The sequence below is a fragment of the Vicugna pacos genome, chromosome 2 (genome assembly GCF_048564905.1).
Source record: "Vicugna pacos chromosome 2, VicPac4, whole genome shotgun sequence".
Classification (NCBI taxonomy): Eukaryota; Metazoa; Chordata; class Mammalia; order Artiodactyla; family Camelidae; genus Vicugna; species Vicugna pacos.
The window spans coordinates 49,283,955-49,302,936 of record NC_132988.1 but is presented as its reverse complement, the minus strand read 5'-3'; the positions used below and the strand labels follow the sequence as shown (position 1 = coordinate 49,302,936).

At 38.2% G+C, this 18,982-nt stretch overlaps 1 protein-coding gene across 1 annotated transcript in view; it reads right to left on the bottom strand.

Annotated features, from left to right (window-relative positions):
• The window catches only part of MANBA (mannosidase beta), an 89,436-nt gene that overhangs the window by 44,837 nt on the left and 25,617 nt on the right, over nt 1-18,982 (bottom strand). The window contains exons 6-7 of the mRNA XM_006217896.4: nt 14,108-14,283; nt 13,127-13,237 (exon numbers count right to left, since the gene is read on the bottom strand). Coding sequence (XP_006217958.2) covers nt 13,127-13,237; nt 14,108-14,283 — 287 coding nt within the window. The remainder of the gene's footprint in view (nt 1-13,126; nt 13,238-14,107; nt 14,284-18,982) is intronic.

Here is an 18,982-nt window from a genome sequence, read left to right as displayed (position 1 = left end):
ACATTTTGGGGAAATAAGTATATATAAATTATTGCCAGATCATTATTTCTCTTTGAAATGAAAAATAAAGAAGCTATTAAAGAGTGAAATATATTGCAGTCTTTCCCATGAGGTAGGCACTTGCAGTTAGTCAAAAGAAATATATTTGAGATAACATTTCAAAATTAATACAAAAACTGATATCATTTCACAGAAGTGGGGGGAAAAAAGCACCAGTTAAACTGATGCATCTTTGATTGAAAAACACATTCTTACTTCAGTGTCGTTAAAATGTGCCAAAATGCACATCCTAGAATCAAAGAACTACAGCACAAGGTATCTCATAATTTAATAACTTTCCAATCTTAATAGCACATTACTTATGTTTAATGGGCAGTTTAATCCTAACCAATTATCACATTAAACTCAATGTCTCAGAGAGCACTGGTGGGGAGACTGGAGATGTAAGTGGTGTTCCAACTGGAAGAAGGGATAGGAGCACACACTCCAGTGTGACCATTGCTATGTGAGATGAGGCTAAGACCCTTGTCCCCATGACAGTCTAGCCAGGTTTTCCCAAAACTGAGCAAGAGCAGCAAGACCCTAGACAGAAAGATTGACATTCTTATCCAAATCTTCATTCTTTTCAGCCATACACTGGGTCAAGGAATGAGGGCCCTAGTTCTACACCAATAAAGCCTCATCTTGAAACCAAGATTATGCATTTCTTCTCTAATTAAAAATAATTAATTATTTCGTCAACTTATTTCACATAATAAAGTGCCCACCATTCTTCCACTTTCTTATCCTTGGCCTAATTAATATGACATGACAAAAGATAACAGAGTTAACTTTATGAGAAGACACAGAACAAGGCCTGGACGAGGAGGATCTTGACACGGGACTACCACACCTGCTTTACAGTGCAAAAATGTAAAAAACAAAAAACAAAAAACAAAAAAACTGTATGGTCATTTTCAGAGGTAACTTATAAAACACCTTGATGGTGGAGTCAAATGTCTAGAATAGCAGTTCTTTAAGTGTGGCCAGGGGACCACAGAGGATCCAAAGGGAACATTTCAAAGGGTCCCTGAGTTCAAAGCTGTTTTTACTGTAAAGCTAAACCATTATTACCTTTTCCAGTCTCACTCTCTTTTGAGTGTACAGTGGAATTTTCCAGATGCTACATAATGTGTGATAACATTCCAGTGGAGTGTGTGCTTGTGTATTCTGGGGTGTCCTACCTCTACAGTAGAAGTTTAGTGTGTGAAGAGGTGTGTTTTCAGAGATTAACTCAATTTGATCTCAGTACTACTGTGTTCTGACTGGCTTGCCTCTGGTTATTCCTGCTCTAATCTCTGTAACCTCATTACTGTTCAATAAATTCTTATTTTGAATCCCCAAATTTTTCTTCTAACCTACACAGAAATACAAAAGAACTAGGTACCTTTTGTTCATTTGTTTCATGTAATATTTTTACATTTTCAAACAAGAACAAATTTTAATTTTGAGACTCATTTTAGAGTTTAACAATATTTTATCTCATTCTAAAAGAAAATTTATTTATACTTTTTCCTAATTTTCGTCTTAAAATAGGATTAGAAGACTAATATCCTCAACCTACAACCACACTGTCTACATCTAAAAATGTTTTTTAAAAAAAGAAATTGACATATCAGAGAGTCTTCTGACTCACAGAAGGGAAGAATCTACTCCAAAGAAACTGGGTGAAATTATAAATAAGAAACGAGATTATGATGAAAGCCATTTTCCCCTCAAATTTATAGATGTTAATAATTTCTCTTATTGTGTCTTATGCAATGGAACATTTTAAAAGTAACACTCATGGTGCCAGTAAAGTTGTTGTGTCATTTTGAGACCAATCATTCTAAGTATAAAGAAAAAGGAATTGAATATTTTAATTTAGACGCGATAAGCTCTTTAAAAGGCCAACACTGTGTATTATGTTGTAATATATTTGTATTGTATTATAATATTTTTCAAGCTAGAAATGAAAAAAACCACTGGAGCATCTTACATGGTTGATTATCACTCTGCATTGGCTGGAGAAGCACAGATATTAGCTGGGAGAGTTTTACAGCTGACATTGCTGAATGCCTACTGGATAAAAAGTCAGACAAAGAAATTACAGCACTGTCACTCTGCAATAACACAGTAATTTATCCAATTAAAGATTTAGATGCAACTAAATCAATGAGACTGAGTTGACGTCTCGTTCTAAGAATCATACTTCTGCCTTACAAATGGATGGGTCTCCAGCATGACGGGGTTGCTGTTCTGCTTGTATTTGTCTGTTAATTAGCACAGCGAATCATCAAAGAAGATCACTTTTATGTGAATCTCTGGCAACAAAGTACAAGGGATGCTGAAGTATTCAAACTATTGAATAACTTTTTTGAATCTCAAGGTTCTCCTGCAACAACTGTGTTAACATTTGCCCTGTTGTCACAAAAGCAGTGGTGGGTAACACTGCTGGTGTCTTAGCAGAAATCAAGGCAGTGGCTCCAAACTGTGCTAGAAGCCACTGTACCCTTCACCTTCATGCATTAGTGAGGGGGAAGAAAAGCCACTTTCACTGAAGGATATTCTTGATAAAGCAGTAACAATTATTAATTCTATTCAATTCTCAACCTTGTGTACACTTCATTGTAATCGTCTGTGTGATGAAATGATGAAATGGGAACTATGAATAAAGCACCACGCACCACGGATGTCTGGAGGAAAAGCATCCGGCCAGTTTGAGTTGTAAGCTGAGTTAGCCGTCTGGTTCACGAAACTTCATTTTGACTAGAAAGAACTGCCAGACAAACTGTGGTTATTCAGACTTGGTGACTTGGAAGGCATTTTTTTTTTTTTGAAAATGACTAAAGTGAGCCTTGTCACTTTAAGGACAATAAGTAACAGCACTGTGGCCAATGATAAAACTCAAGCTTACAGGTAAAAATTAGGATTGGGGAAAACTTGTACCCACTACCATGAGTTTGTGAGTTTCCCAATACTTGTTTGTTTGTTTGTTTGGGGGGGGAATTAGGTTTATTTATTTTTAATAGAGGTACTGGGAATTGAACCCAGAATGTTGTGCATGCTAAGCATGCACTCTGACAATGAACTATACCTTCTCCCCAAATACTTGACTTTTCAGAATTTATCAGTGGTGGTATTAACAAATGTGAATATGATTTTATATAAGGAAATGGTTTAACACTTGGAAGCATTTAAAAATCTCCAGACACCAACCTTTTTCAAATAACCAATACATTATATTATGATGTCATACATGGATAAAAGATCCATTAAGAGTGCAAGATATACCAATAGATTTTAGTGTAACAGAGTATAAACAGTTCATTAAGATGGTTTCAGATTCCACATTGCAACTAACTTTTAAGAAACTACCACTCATTAAGTTCTAGAGCAGTACCAAAAAAAAGTCCACAATCATCTGAAAAGGCTATTACAGTACTCCTCTATTTTCCAACTACATATCTGTGTGAGGTCAGAATTTCTACATATATTTCAATAAAAACAACATATTGCAAACTGATTGAATGCACAAGCAAAGGAGAAGCCAACTGTCTACTAATTAAGCAAGACATTAGAGATTTGCAAACATGTAAAACAATGTCATTATTCTCACTAAATTTATCTTGTAAATATATTTACTTGTCATAAAATAACTCATATATTAACAGGTTCATTATTGTGATTTTAAATGAATAAATATTTAATCTTCAGTTTTAATATTTACCGACAAACAAAAGTGCCTTGGGGTCCTCAACCATTTTAACAAATGTGAAACAACTGAGTCCAAAAATTTCTTGAGAATCACTAATCTAGAAAATAGAACTCACTTATTTCTTTATATCTGTTAATGCTACAATAGTATTAATGATAAAACACATCTTCTAACATGCCTTTTCTTTTCAGTGCAAATTTTCTTATGAAAAAACAGCTACCCCTGTCTCCCAAATCCTGCAGTAACATTTTATGGCCCCGTCAAAATAAACCCTAAACCACCTGACAGTTTCTCAGAGGTCAAACAGTAATTACCAGGCACTTTTCCTTGTGCACATTCTTTGACAGGTTAAAGGCTGGTCAGCCTATGATTAGTGTCAATAAAACCGTGCCGTCTGGCAATCGTGACAGGTAACACAAAAGCCTTCTTCTACAGCAGGCATTTCACCTCACAGAAAAGAATCGGCTCTGAGAAAGGCTACCTGCAAAGAGTCCTGAGTAACATTTATTTACATCCAGAGTGAATATGTTGTCTCCTTGCAAGATCAAACATATTTTAAATGGTCCAACAGAGTAAATTACTGTCTAAAAGTAGAGAAAGTGTAAATACCTAAGAACCTAAGAAAGCAGTTGGAATTTAAAAACTTTTAATTTCCAAACTTTTCTATCTAATGTTGAAGGTTCTATCAGCAGCTCACGTAAATAAGTTTTTTAATTAGCTTCATGATTTCATCTTTAAAAGAGAAGGATTAAAGTACAGGAGAGCTGAATGCATTTTTTTAGACAAGAGTTAGAAATATCTTAACTAAAAGGCTTAAGAGGTTTGTGACTGATAAGTAAATACCATAGTTCTCAAATTTCTTTCTCTGGCTGACCAAACAGATGATGGTGCAATGAATCACTGGTTCATGAACTGAGTATTACGTCTCCACTGTCTGTAATCAAATACTTAAAAAGCCATTCAAGTATCACTAGATTTACAAAAGAAGAATTTTCTTCTTTCGAAAAAAAAACAAAAACTTACTTCTACACGCTGACAAATGTTACCTGAAGTAGTTTTCAAATAAGTTTCATGCATTTCCAAAATACACCTTCTAAAATCATTTCACATCTACTGTCATGCATTTGTAGAGACAAGCAAACCCCACATTTCTGTCTGCTCTCAAAGTGCTCGAACGTGCAGAAATACTGAGAAAACAGTGTTGGACCTCCGCAAAGGGCTCTCCTCAAACAGACCTGCGCACGAAGATACGGACAGGCTCTCCCTGGTGTGGCCTGGCAGTCTGCAGACAGCGGCACAACCGGAGGCTAGCAGGTGAAAGTTTACATCAGCACCGTTACCTGATGTCTTGGTAGCCAGATGTGTATTTCGTGTGTCTGACATAGATGGGATCACTTTTTAACATAGCCCTCTTCTAAAAGATAAAATTATTTTCAGTAATAAAAATGAAATAAACTGAACAATAATAATGGCCAGAAAAAGAAAATGCAGGCACTGAAAGTTCTCTTTTGTTTAACTCTATATGAAGAATCATGCCATTTTTAAGTAAAATAAATATTAGAGTATAAAAAGAAAAAGTAATGAATTCATGTATTTGATTATATTAGTTTTTTTAAAAAGAATTAACATATCTACATATTGGCTTGTTATAGTAATGAATAATAATATTTGCTATTCTGAGCCTTCTAAAACATGTCAAGAACTTTGTCAAAATTGACCTTCTTCACATGGATATATTCTATAAAGAAAATAGCCAGGTTTGTCAATGTATCCATGCAGAGTTGATGCAAAAACACCTTTTATTAATTTTAATTTAGAAACTTCCTTTCAAATGAAGCCAAAAATGTACAAATATCTTGGGAAAGTATTAGACGTAAAGATAAGTTTGGGAGAGATTCATAAAAATCCCACTTCACATTAAATTCCAAGAAATGCAGTGGTATCCATGTGTTTGTTTCCTTGAGATCCATTCAAACTGCTTACAAATGCCCCTGAGTTCAAAAAATTTCCCCTTCTGAAGTTTTCTTCTGCAAAATCAGAGAAAATGGCTTAATGACAGTGAACACGGATGTTATCTGAACCATTGCTTTAGAACAGGCGTGCAGTTCTTGGTGAGAGTGACTGGGTTTTCCACATTGCTATTTTGATTTCTTCAAGACCACAGAAGACCAGCATCTTCTGTTGTTTCTCCTGGCACTCTTCTTCAAATTTTTATTCTTTTATTTTTCTCTATGTCACTGTCCATTTCACTACATTTTGTTTTTGCAAAATAAATAGCCTTTACCAAAACTTCTGTGCACTTATCTTCAAAGAAAAGTTTTAAAGCTTGGCATTTCATGGTACATTGTTCAAAGCATATATATTTGTATCTGATTAACCTCATCTAAAATTCCACACCAGAAAAAAAAAAATTCAGAAGAGAAAAGCTGAACTAGCAGAGGACAAAATCTGAGCTGATTCACATATGTTCACATTTTCTTTGGCTCACACAGGACTTCAAAGTTGAGATCAACTTTTCAGAAATGCAACTTTACTGGTCCCTGCCTTCGTAATGAGTATCCCTTCTTGTCTAGGAAAGACTTTCTGCAGCTTTTTCCAGTGATGAGGCGAGATTAAAAAGAATGAATAAAGTTTTTCCGAATTTCCAGAAAACATCATACGTGAAGAAATGTTTTCCAGAACAGCAAACTCTGCAAAGTCCAAAGAATGGTTTCCAGGAGGGCAGAAAAAAACTGGGGATTAATCTCTTTGATTTTTGTACGAGTTCCACGAGCGCTCCTCCATGCAGGCCACAGCGGAGGCTTATGAAACAATGACCTGGTGATTTCAAGACATCTTCTGTGTGTGCAGCAGTCTTTCCAGAAACATAAGAATGACTTCTTTACTTCACCTCTACCACCCTCTCTATGGACATATCTGATTAACTCACACATTCGATCTCTGTATTAAAGAATGTGGAATGCCATCAAAAAGAATTCCAGGCTACTTTGGGATTTTTGTAGTAACTGCCACTACCAGAGCACATCACTGATGTCATGTTTTACTTTGATTCTTCCTTTAGTTTTAGAACAATTCTCAAGTAAAAAAATAAATTTCAATTCTAAAGCTATTAAAATTAGTAAAATGTCATACATGAACTCAAATACACACTTCCCAACCAAAATATTACATAATACACATCACAGTTCACACTATTCTGTTTAGTTTTTTTTAATAAAGATTTGATTTTTTTTACAAAATCAAAAATAAACAAATGGGACCTAATGAAACTTACAAGCTTTTGCAAAGCAAAGGAAACCATAAATAAAACAAAAAGACGACCTATGGAATGGGAGAAAATATTTGCAAATGATGCAACTGACAAGGGCTTAATTTCCAGGATATACAAACAGTTCATACAACTTGATAACAACAACAACCACTACCAAACAAAAAAACCCAACCCAATCCAAAAATGTGCAGAAGACCTAGACAAGCACGTTAGCTAAGTAAAGATGAGGTCATACTGGATTAGGGTGGGCCCTCATCCAACGGCTGGTGTCCTTATAAGAAAAGCAGGAGGCCATGTGAAGACAGAGGCAGAGGGGAAAAATGCCGAGGACTAGCAGCAACCACCAGAAACTGGAGGAGGCAAGGAAGAATCCTTCCCTGAAGACTTCAGGAGGAACACGGCCCTGCTAAAAGCTTGATTTGGGACTTCCAGCCTTCAGAACTGTCAGAAAAGAAATTTTTGTTTTAAGCTACTCAATGTGTTATGGCTGCCCTAAGAAACCTAGGAAATACAGAAGAAGACACTGTTCACAATCTCTGTGAACCCTAAGTAGTGATCAAAAGGGCAGAGGTGGTCAGAAATACACCTGGATTATCCTGAATTCTTTATTTTTTGGCTATGTGCTTTAAAGTTCTTTAGAGAGCCAAGAGTAGCACTTAGAGAAAGAAAAAAAAAATCCCACTGGCATTGTGACCTCTTTCTGCCCTGTGGATATTGCAAAGATGAAACTGGGAACTCAAGAAACAAAGAACAGAGGGGAAAGGGGTGGGAAGGGATAAACTGGGAGTTTGAGATTTGCAGATACTGACTACTATTCACAAAATAGATGAACAAGTTTATACTGTATAGCAATATCTTGTGGTAATCTATAAAGAAAAAGAATATGAAAATAAATAAATGTATGTCTATGTATGACTGAAGTATTATGCTGTACAGCAGAAATTGACACAACATTGTAAACTGACTGTACGTCAATAAAAAAAATGAAAGAACAAAGTGAAATTCAAGAAAAAAAATCTCCATTATTTTTCTAATTGTAACAGCTACGGGCAATCTTTCACCTCCTCTGGCTTCGGAACTGTGCAACACAATTTCTAATTGTGGAATACATTTCGTTACATTTTCTCTTTCCCTACAATAATTTAATCGGAGAATCTAGATGCCAGGTCAAATATAGACAGAAACGACCTTCTGTTGTTTTTAACAAAAAGATTTACCTTATATAGGGAACACTTGGGAGAGTCTTACAAAATAAATTATGCTAAAGAGAAATATCAACTAAGTGATTTCCTATTTTTCCAGAAGGGAAAACCATAATTATCATTCCAAAATATTTATTATGCCTTTAACACACATTACCTCGACAATTCAATACCATCAATTCGTGGGATAAAAATATTCCATTAAACTGGGCAGAAAAGGGCAAAAACAGTCACTGGGAAGATTTTCTTTCCATTTACCTATAGCAGTTTCTCTCACACCATTTATACACAGAACTTCCTTTTTTGTTAAAAAATCAAGTTGGGTTTTCTAAACTGATAAAGCTTACTCTCCCAGACGTACATTCTAAGGTCCTTCTTGAAATAACTTGCTTGACAGACTATATAATACCCCAACACGTATCTTTATTTTTAAATTTATTTTTAAAGTACATGTTAATTTTGCCTCATATTACCTCCCTTCACACTTAAACTCTTACTACAAAGTTACTCCTTTCAACAACAATTTTTTAAAAATTCCGTCAGGATATTCTTCCCTGTTCAAAAGAAATGTAGTCTGCACTTTCCCTTCCCTACAGCACTTGAATTTTTTTTATGACCCGGTACATCTCTGCTGCATGGGCTGCAACCAAAATTTGTAACTTCCTCAAGGCCTTCCGTCTGAGTCAACTCTGCTGCTGTCTTGTGACATATCCAGTAAACAAAAACTTAAAATGCAAATGTCCAATGTCAGTGGAAGAGAGGCAAGAAAGCTATAAAACCTAGCAATATGCATTTCAATGAGACATTTTACAAATAGGAATAGTTTTGCATGAAGCGAGCCCAGGATAACAATGAAACCATCAGGGTACATGCACAATAAAGATGAGATAAGGAGGGGCAGGTAATGAGGGAATAAAGTCCCCTCTGACACAATACTGAGTGTTAGCAAGCATGTGAACACGTGGAGTAAAGGTGAAACACAAACACTTCGGAAAACAGCGTAGCATTCTCTACAAAGGCTGAACCCGTGCATAGCCTAGGACCCGGCAATTCCACTTCCAGCAGGAATGCTGTTGGGGGCATATGCACCCTGAGGGTCATACGCTAATGTTCACAGCAGTATTACCCAGAAGAGCCCAAACCGGAAATGACCCAAATTTCAACAGCGGAATGTCTAATACAATGAAATATTACCCAGCAGTGTAAGTAAACAAACTACAGCTACACACTACATATCTAAATGTCACAAATATAATATTGAATCCAATTAGCCAGACACAAGAGAATACAAACTATGTGGTTCCATGTATATAAAGTTTAAAAACAGGCAAAAACAAACTTTTGTGTTAGAAGTCAAGGTAACAGATTTGGGAAAGGACAGAGAGGTAGTGACTGGGGAGGCTCACAAAGAGTGGGGAACTTCTGAGGTGCTAGCGATGCTCTTGTTTCTTGATTGGGATGACAGTTACACAAGTGTTCATTTTCTGATCATTCATTAAGCGTTTCACTTACATTCTTTTTTTCTCTTGTGTGTTATACTCCACAATAAGTATAAAACAAAAAGAAATCCCAGTTTGACACATTTCCACCAAATAAGGGCTAAAAAGGCATCAGACTAAGAGACTCCTGCCAGGAAACAAATAATGATGGAAAGTAGCAGTCAGATTTCTTGCTTGCTGAAACACTGACAAGTCTGAAAACATTACGAAACTCAGGACTGGAAAGAAACTGAATTCTCTGGAAGAACCACCCTGGATGGAAACAAAGGTGAATTAGGTGTCATCTGTCTTACCAAATTTGGCAAGAATCTATACTTTTAAATCTACATTTCAAAAGCTTGCAAAAGCTTTCCTGAAACTTGCAAAAGAGCTCAAATTTTTACATCATTCTGGTTTCCTCTTCAGCGCAATCATGAAATTATAGGGAGGCACAAGAGATCATTCGATCCAGCCTCTACCATCGGAGTCAAATGAACAAATGGACATAAACACTGAAGTTCCCACTGCATGGGAATTCTGAGTTGTTCCTCAGTTATCCACTGTTCCACAACCTTGACTATCACACAGCCTCTCCCATGAGTAAGCTCACTCTCACGTGCTCCACTTTAAGCTCAAGTCCTCCTGCATCTACCTTACTACACCTGAACGAAAAGAATACCATAAATAACAAATTAAAGGATCGGCTCTCCTTGGAGGTAAATTATCTTATTCCTTTATCCTTTCTTCCTTTAATCACCTTCACAGCTCTCTTCTGAACCTTCTAATGAGCAAAACACAGAACTGATCAAAATGTTATAGTAAGGTTTTGAGATGCAAAATAAAGTAGTACCTTAAGACTCCTATATGATATAGAATTCTTGTCCCCATAACATTTTAGAAATAAGAAGGTCATTTCAAAAACCACAGCAGAGAAAGACAACCTAGTTTCGGACCCAAGATTCACCTCAGACTTTAAAGTATTGCTCATATATGAGGGATTTATTTAGCATGTGTACAAGCAGGGTAGGCAGAAGGCTCAGAAAACAATGTCAAACCTACCACACACCTGTAACAGCTTGCAAAACACCGCTAAACCAGCCCAAAGTGTCACAATTAGAAATTAACAGTTCCTTCAAAGTGAGGGTATTCGGACTCTCAGATAAAGAGGTTCACAGTATTAACCTCCACTGGTCCCTCAGTGCTGCCCCACAATCCTGTCACGTCATCTTAGCCCCTCCAGCCCCTTCTCTGCCGTGGCTATCTTATCACAAGTCCTCACTTTCCTCCAACTCCTGACTTGTCCCCCATTATCCTCATGACAACATTACATCCTAGCTCTCAGGAGAGAAAAGAGTTGTCTGACCAGAATTCCCTAACCTTTCTTTCTCAGGTTCATTTTTCCTCTTGAAATTGCACAGAAAGAGAGTTCACAGTTCCCACCGAAAGAAAAAAGACCTTAGGTGGTCCCAGAAATCTTCAAAAGAACCTCCATCCTCAAACTCCTTATTTTCCTCTATATATGTTATTTTATTTTTCATCCCTATGACAACAAAAACAGAGCCGTCACCCCTGGTGAAGCTGCCCACTAGTGTGGCGACAGCATCCTCCCGGACCTTATCAGACACATCGCCCTCTCAACTATCTCTACTTTGGAACTCTTTTTCAGTCTTTCCCTGCCTAAGGTCCCTTCCAACAGGATTTTGTTGCCTTTCATTCTCTTAATGGTGTTCTTTTTTATGCTAAACAATTTCAAAATTACAGAAAAGTTGCACTCATCGTACCAAGAATTCCTTAATACCCTTCACCCAGAGACCCCATTCAAGTTGTGTCAGTTGCCTCAATGACATTGTTTATAGCAAAAAAAATCAGGCACTGCACCCAGCTGTTACATCTCTCTGGTCTCTCTCACTGTGGAAGAGGTTCTCAGTCTTTCCTTGACATTGCTAAAGATTACAGTAGATTGAAGCAGATGTGAAGATCTGCACTAACAGAGCTCAACTTGGGATCGCCTGATGCTTTATCATGATTGGATCCTGGTTATCTGCTTCGACAGGATTATCAAGGAAGTGATGCGATATTCTTCTTGTAGCTTGTCGGGTGCGCACCATCACTTAATCACAATGGCGTCTGCTAAGTTTCTCCACTATATTTTTCTCCATTACAATTTGTAAGTATTTTGCTGAGAGCTGCTTTGAGGCTGTGTAAAGATCCCGTGTTTCATGCCACATTGACCCTCTGGTTTAGCACTCATTCCTATTTCTTGCCTGAATTATTTATAACTGTGTTAGTTATCAAGTGATTATTATTCTGGTTCAGTTATTGCTTCTAAGCTACTAACTAGTTGGCCTTCAAGGGATAACTTTCCTTTCTCTCATTTACTGAATAATATTCAATAATACTTATTCACGTATGTATTTGTATCAGTGTGCACTCAAAGGTTTTTATTATGTTCAGTGGATTATAATCTATTACTACCACTCTTTATTTTAATGCTCAAATTTGGTCAGACTTAGCCAGTGGGAGCATGTTAAACTGGCTCCTGCGTCCTTTCAACCTGTCCCATCATTCCTGAGTAACTTCTAACTTCCCAGTGCAGTAAGATAGTCTAGGCTCCAGCCCTCAAATCAGCCATTTCTCCAAAGAGCCCTGATTCTTTTTAGTAGAGCAGTATTCAAAAACCAGGATCTGGATACTAGCTCTGTTCATTGCTAATAAGTGCCACCATTCTAGGACCTCTGAGAAGGCCTGGAGAGAGCTAGGAAGAGAGTGTGAATGTGAGAGAGAGAGAGTGTGTGTGTGTGTGGGGGGGGTGTGTTTACACTTGCATTCACACCCATAATTACTTTTATGTCTATCTGCATTTACTGAAAGTCATTGAGTCTGCACTGTCAGTTCCAGTTCCAATCCATTCTTGCTTCTCTTTCTATACGTATACTACCTTTCTCCATCTGTGAAAAACCTGGCCCTCCAAAATATATTTACTTATTTGCACAGTGTGCAGTCAATCTTCTGACCCCAGCCAGCCATCACCACCACCTGGCTCAACTGTGGCTCCCATCAAACATTTTTAAAGAGCTGCCAAGCTCATCGTCTCTACTTCCCCACCTTCAGTCACTCCTTGACCACGACGCTCTGATTTCCATTCTGGTAGGAGTCACCAGTCATCTCCTTATTGCCAAATCTGAAGGATCTTTCTCACTCCTTTTCTAACTTGAGCTCCGTACAGCAATAAAATAACATGCAAAGTCTGATCCATTAAAAAATATAAGTACACACATACACGGAAGCTTCTGAGAGCATGTATCTGTTACTAGTAATTATCTCTGAGTGGTGGGGGTTACAGGAGTTTTGTTGGTTTCTTCTTTTCCTGAAAAGATCTGTACTGCTATTGTAACAAGAAATGTACTTTTTTCACAAAATATTTTAAAGCATTGCTTACCTTAGCTGATTTTTCAAAACTTAGGCCTCCATCCAGCTTAAAAAGAATTGTCATGTTGTACCCAGTCTGGTTTCCATGTCCATGAGGCCACCAAGGCTCTATAATAATATTCTTTTAAGAAATAAAATATGTCATTCTAAGTAACCTGTGGCATATTTTTCAACAAAATAATATAGAAATTCAGAACATCACATCAATTTCTCATAGTCAAGCACAGAAATTGTAGGTTCTAAAGCAATACAAATCTCCCTCCCTGTATTATGTCAAATTATAGCACTCCCTAGATAATATTTAAAAATCAATACCAAAAGGGAAGAGAAAGAGCAGAATAACAAGGGTGTTCAGGAAAACAACCCCTCCCATTTCCAATAATCAAGCTGACATTTATTCTACATTCTTAATATTTAGAATTGGAATTTCAAGTCAACTTTTCTTTCAACCCCAGAACTAGAAAGTATTCTGAGATCTTACTTTATCTGAACAGTTACTGCATGTTGATTTGCTCCATTCTTTCCAGCTCACAACTGTCAATTAGAGGAACGAAAAAAGGAAAAAGAAAAGGGAAAACCCAGTCCACTTCTACTCATGAAAGATCATAAGTTTAGAATTAGAATTCTGCATGGAGAGTAAGCACCCATATTCAAAATAATTCACCAATACCAAAGACAATCACAGTATTTAAATATAATGGTTAGGATGTATTTTGGATTGAGGATAGTGTGAGGACTGCAGAAAAATTAAAATATAACACACTTGACCTCTTGAGAGGAAAAAATGCCAAATTAATTATAGAACCCCCATTTTCTTACTGTTAAAGTTTGGGAAAATCATTCCTTAGCTTGCACACCCACAATATGTATGACAGGTTAAAAGTAAAGGAGAGAATAGAAGTACATTTTTCTTTCATACTCAGTCCCTTCCATTTCTTTTGAACACTACTGTTTTTCATTTTAGTACTGCTCTGGAAGTACCACCATTCACCTTGTTAATTTTCACAAAGAGCTTAACAATCCTTTCCCCATGTTGAAGTTTAATGCCGTGCGTCTGCCGTGTTTGCAGTTTAGGGATGGCTACAATCACTTGGCCCGAAACTGGCTTTGAACTGACAACATCAAAAGAAGACTCTATTTCAAGATTCCACTCCTGGGTACGGTCATCTAAAGCATAAAGATAAAAAGGGAAAAAATACATACATATATTATGCAGGATTCATTGAGAAAAAGACCAAAGCAGCTTCTAAACGACTAAGAGCTTCACAAACGCTATCATGATCAGAAGTTCAGTGAAAACTGTCTTTTAATGTTCAGTCCTTCATCCTGAAGAATAACTAAAATTAAGTAGTTTATATATATATCTACTCTAAAAATGTCACAATCGTAAGTCACAAAAACTTTATAAATAGGGCACAAGTAGAAAATTACCAATGAAAAGATAACATAAGGTGGATACACACTTGCTCCTTTTGATAAAGAAAAATATTGAGGTTTTAATACTAAGGGATAAACTTAGATATATCAGAATTAATCAAATTGTGAAAAAAATACACCTTTTAAATGTAGATTATTTATCCAAGAAATATTTACTGAGAACCATCTTCGTGCCATGTAGTTTGCTAAGTGATGGGGCTTAAACAGTGACCAGGATAAATAAACAAGGCCCCTGCCCTCAGGGGCTAAGAGCCTAATGGGATATGGACAAGCACAAAAGTGTGATAATACTAGGATGGGAGAACTAAACAGTAATTAAATAAATAATCAAAGGAGGGAAGTACACCGAACTTACAGAGGGTGAGGGAAAGGCCTTTACGAAAAAGCCACATCTAGCTGAGCCCAGAAGGATGCTTTAGCTAAGTTCAGAGGAAGACAAGCATTCCAGGCACAGCAAAAGGCACGTGTGAAGAGCCATGAGAAAGAGCAATGCCGTAACAGGGACTTGAGGAATGATGAAACTGATGAGAGAGGTCAGCATGACAGTGGAGTCACGTGAGGAGTTTAGTGACTTCACCCTTGATTAATGGGGAGCCACTGAAGATTTTTCATCAGAAAGAATAACATGATCAGATTTGCATTTAAAATGTCACTAGAGGCCCCAGCCCAGTGATATACCAGGTTGCAAATGGAAGGAGCAAAGGAGCAGAGAGGCATGACTCTTCTATCTGTGCAGAAAAGGATGGAAAGGACTACTTGGAAAATCCAGGGATGGAGAGGGGGGCGAGAAAAAGAAGAGGGAGCAAGGCCGAAGAGGAAGGTAATGGGAGAAAAGAAAGATGAGACTGCTGCCTAAGGAAGAGGGCCGACTGTCCCAGGAAGGCTTTGAACTGGAGTTTTATGTTACGTGCCATATAACCCCTTCCTCCACCACCCATGGTTTGTCTAATGTCTCCCAGACTGGGCTGGTGTTTTGGCTGTGTTTTTAAATAAGACAATATGCCGAAGCAGGCTTTGGGCAGGAGCAGAAAAACAGAGCCTTATTTTTTAGGTTCCACAGGAGAGACGAGAGATGACACACCCCAAAAGGCTAGCCGGGAGGTGTCAGAGGCACCAGCGGAAGGTCTCACTCTTTACTGCCACGGAAGGGAGAAGAGCCGTGACCGGCACAGGTGCACTTAAGCCTGTATGATTCACGGCAAGAAGCTGAGCGAATTCTTGTTTAGTGGTTTGTTTTTCTCTCTGTAGAAGTGACAGGAGAAGGCTACCGGCTCAGGAATAGCTTCTCCTACCAATAAGGAGGGGATTGATAACTGTGGCTTTACTGCAAAAGAAAGAAGAGGTAAGTCTGTGTGCTGATCGATGACCAAAGACTTCATAGCTGGCATTCCTTACAAATGTGGAACCACACCAGACTTGTTCTAATGATGATCACATCACGTCTCATCACCTACATCTCACACCAGCCAAATGTGTAGATGGATTTGATGCACACTGGAGTAAAACTAATCCCAGACTTAAGAACTATTTTTATTTATTGAATAATTTATCCTTCGGAATACTGGTCACTGAGCCTGAAGTAGGTTTATTCCAGTTCAGCCAATTTTACAGTTTATTCACCCAGAGCCTCCCAGTTTTTCTGAGATGCAGTAAAATATATCAAGACGACCATTTTTTTTAATTAAAGACACTTTTCTCCTATTAAGTATATATTACGTCTCTCAGTTTTCTCTTTACCACATTTTTACTGTTTTTAAACGGAAGTACATACTCCAATCTGATCCAAAGCTGTTTACTCCCTAAAATATCACTAAATCTTTGACAGCTACATGAACTTTAGCTCCCAATCGTAGTCCCTCTGGCTTCCCTTACTATCTTTTATCTCAAGAAATAAAAATAGATAACATTTACCAACAATTGACTATGAGCTAGGCATTGTCTTACGATCTCAACATGTATTAAGTTATTTAAACATCACACCATTACTATAAGGTAAACTCTATTATTGTAATCATTTTATAAAAGAGAAAACAGAGAAGTTAAGTAACTTACCCAAGTTCACACAGCTAGTAAGTGGCAGAGCTTGGATATAAACCAAGACAGTCTGAAACCAGAGACTGTACACTTAACATCTAAGTTATGCCAGCCTCGTCCAAATAATTTCCCCAAAACTATGTCTTACTGGTGCTCAACTATTACAGTGGGTTGGGGGGTGGGGGGTCTTATTATATAGAAGAACATTTGCTTTAATGATGTCAAGCTATGACAGACATCAAATATGTCTTTTGGATGAGTCTTTACCCACAACAGCACAGATTCCCAAAACTTCTGAACTAGAAGTATGCTGATTGATCACCTAGCCTACTTTCTGATGAGTGTTTAATCTCCTCTAGACCACATGCTGGCAAACCTCTGGTCCCTGGGTCAAACCTGGACCTCTTTCTGTTTTTATAAATAAAATTTTATTGGAACACAGCTGCGATGGGCTGAATTGTAACATCCCCACCCCTCAAATTCATATACTGAAGCCCTAGCCCCCAGTGTGACTATACAGAGATAGGGTCTTTGGGGAGGTAATTAGGTTAAGTGAGCTCACAAGGGTGGGGTCCTATTCTGATCGGATGGTAGCCTTATAAGAAGAAGAAGAGATCAATTTCCCCCTCTCTTTCTGTCTCAGTCTCCCTCCCTCCTGCCACCAGGTGAGAACACAACTGGAAAGGTGGCCATCTACAAGCCAGGAAGCAGGCCCTCACCACAAACCCATTCAGCCAGCACCTTGATCTTGGACTTCCCAACTTCCAGATCTGTGAGGAGTCCACTTCTGTGGTTGAAGCCACCCCGTCCTCAGTATGCTGTCCTGACAGCCGGGCAGGCCAGACAGCAGCCATGCTCACTGTTATACAGTCTTTGGTTACCCTCGGGCTACAAAGGCAGAGCTGAGTAACTGCAACAAAGGCCATATGGCCCAAAAAGCTAAAAAAATATTTACTTCATGACCCTTTACAGGAAAAGTTTGCTGATGCCTAACTTAGAATATTCCCCCAAAAGGCCATCCTAATCTGTTTCTAATATCTGTAATGACAAAAGCCTCTGCCTTCCTTTTTGCTACGCTTGACTACTGGAAAGTCATTCTCTGCACTGACTGGAAATCCACTTTTCTTTCATTTCCACCTAAAGGTCTTATCTCCTACCAACCAATAACCACCAAGTTTGAGCAGGCTCCTCTGCTGTTCCTTTTCACTTCCTCTGCAGTAGAATCGCAAGGGCCTCCAGCAGGAGGACAAATGGTGAAATTCCCAAAGGGTACTGGCAAAATTCCCGCTTCTATTGCTTCTCACGTGGAAGGTTCTACAGTAAACTGGCACTCCTCTGGAGTTCATCCTGTTAACTGTCTGGGGTGCCACTAGATGAAAAAATGAAGGTTATGGAATTAAAAATCCAATATGGGGGGAGAGGGTATAGCTCAGGGTAGACTGCATGCTTAGCATGCACAAGGTCCTGGATTCAATCCCCAGTACCTCCACTGAAAAATAGATAGATAAATAAATAAACAAACCTAATTACTTCCCTCCCACAAACAAACAAACAAAAACCCAGTATAAAGATTTACAAGTCTATTGTGTCATTACCAGATACACTACACTAACATCTTTTGTCTTCTTTTCTTCTTCCAAATGGACGGTAATGCTTCTTCTCAGAAGCCACGGAGATTTTAAATAGTTTAGGTTCACAAAGCACATTTAGAGTCTTAAATAATAATTTTCCTGGTCACTTCTTTTCACTTGCTAATCTTAAAATATAGAATCCTATTTCTAGTTAAGGAGAGCTCCCTCCAAAAAATTAACACCCATTTCTAGAACACAGCTTCCTAGCATAAGTCTTCTAGCACTAACAAGTTACCCTTTCCCAAAGAACACCTATCACCCCAGCTCTCCTGAGGTGGAATGCAAGATCATTTCAAAAATGGACAAAGTACTGGAGATGGGACAGGAAAGAAGAAAGGTTACTTAAAAAAAAATTACTAAATGACTCAAACTCCCCTCCCAGATCTCCCTCCCAATTACACCAAGTTTTTTTTTTGCATCCTTTCTCACCCTGACTGATCAACTCTGGGCCCAAACAGGACAGGAACTCATCCCAACCAAGTGGACAGGCAGGCTGACCTGCTCTCTCTACAAGTTGAGGCCTTCCCTGGCCTGGAGGCTCAACGATGTCCTGCTCCCTGCAGAAGACACTACAGATTCACAGACCCTCGACCAGACAGGCAACCCAGGGGACGGCAGAGAATGTGGTTCTGGCTACTGATCCATTTTCAGATTCTTCCAAAGCTGATTAAGTGGGGTTTCTTTAAAAACAAACGAACAAGTCACCGTGAGCCTGACTTGGATGGGAATCTGCAGAAAGGCAACCAGCTCTGCAGCCCAGGTTG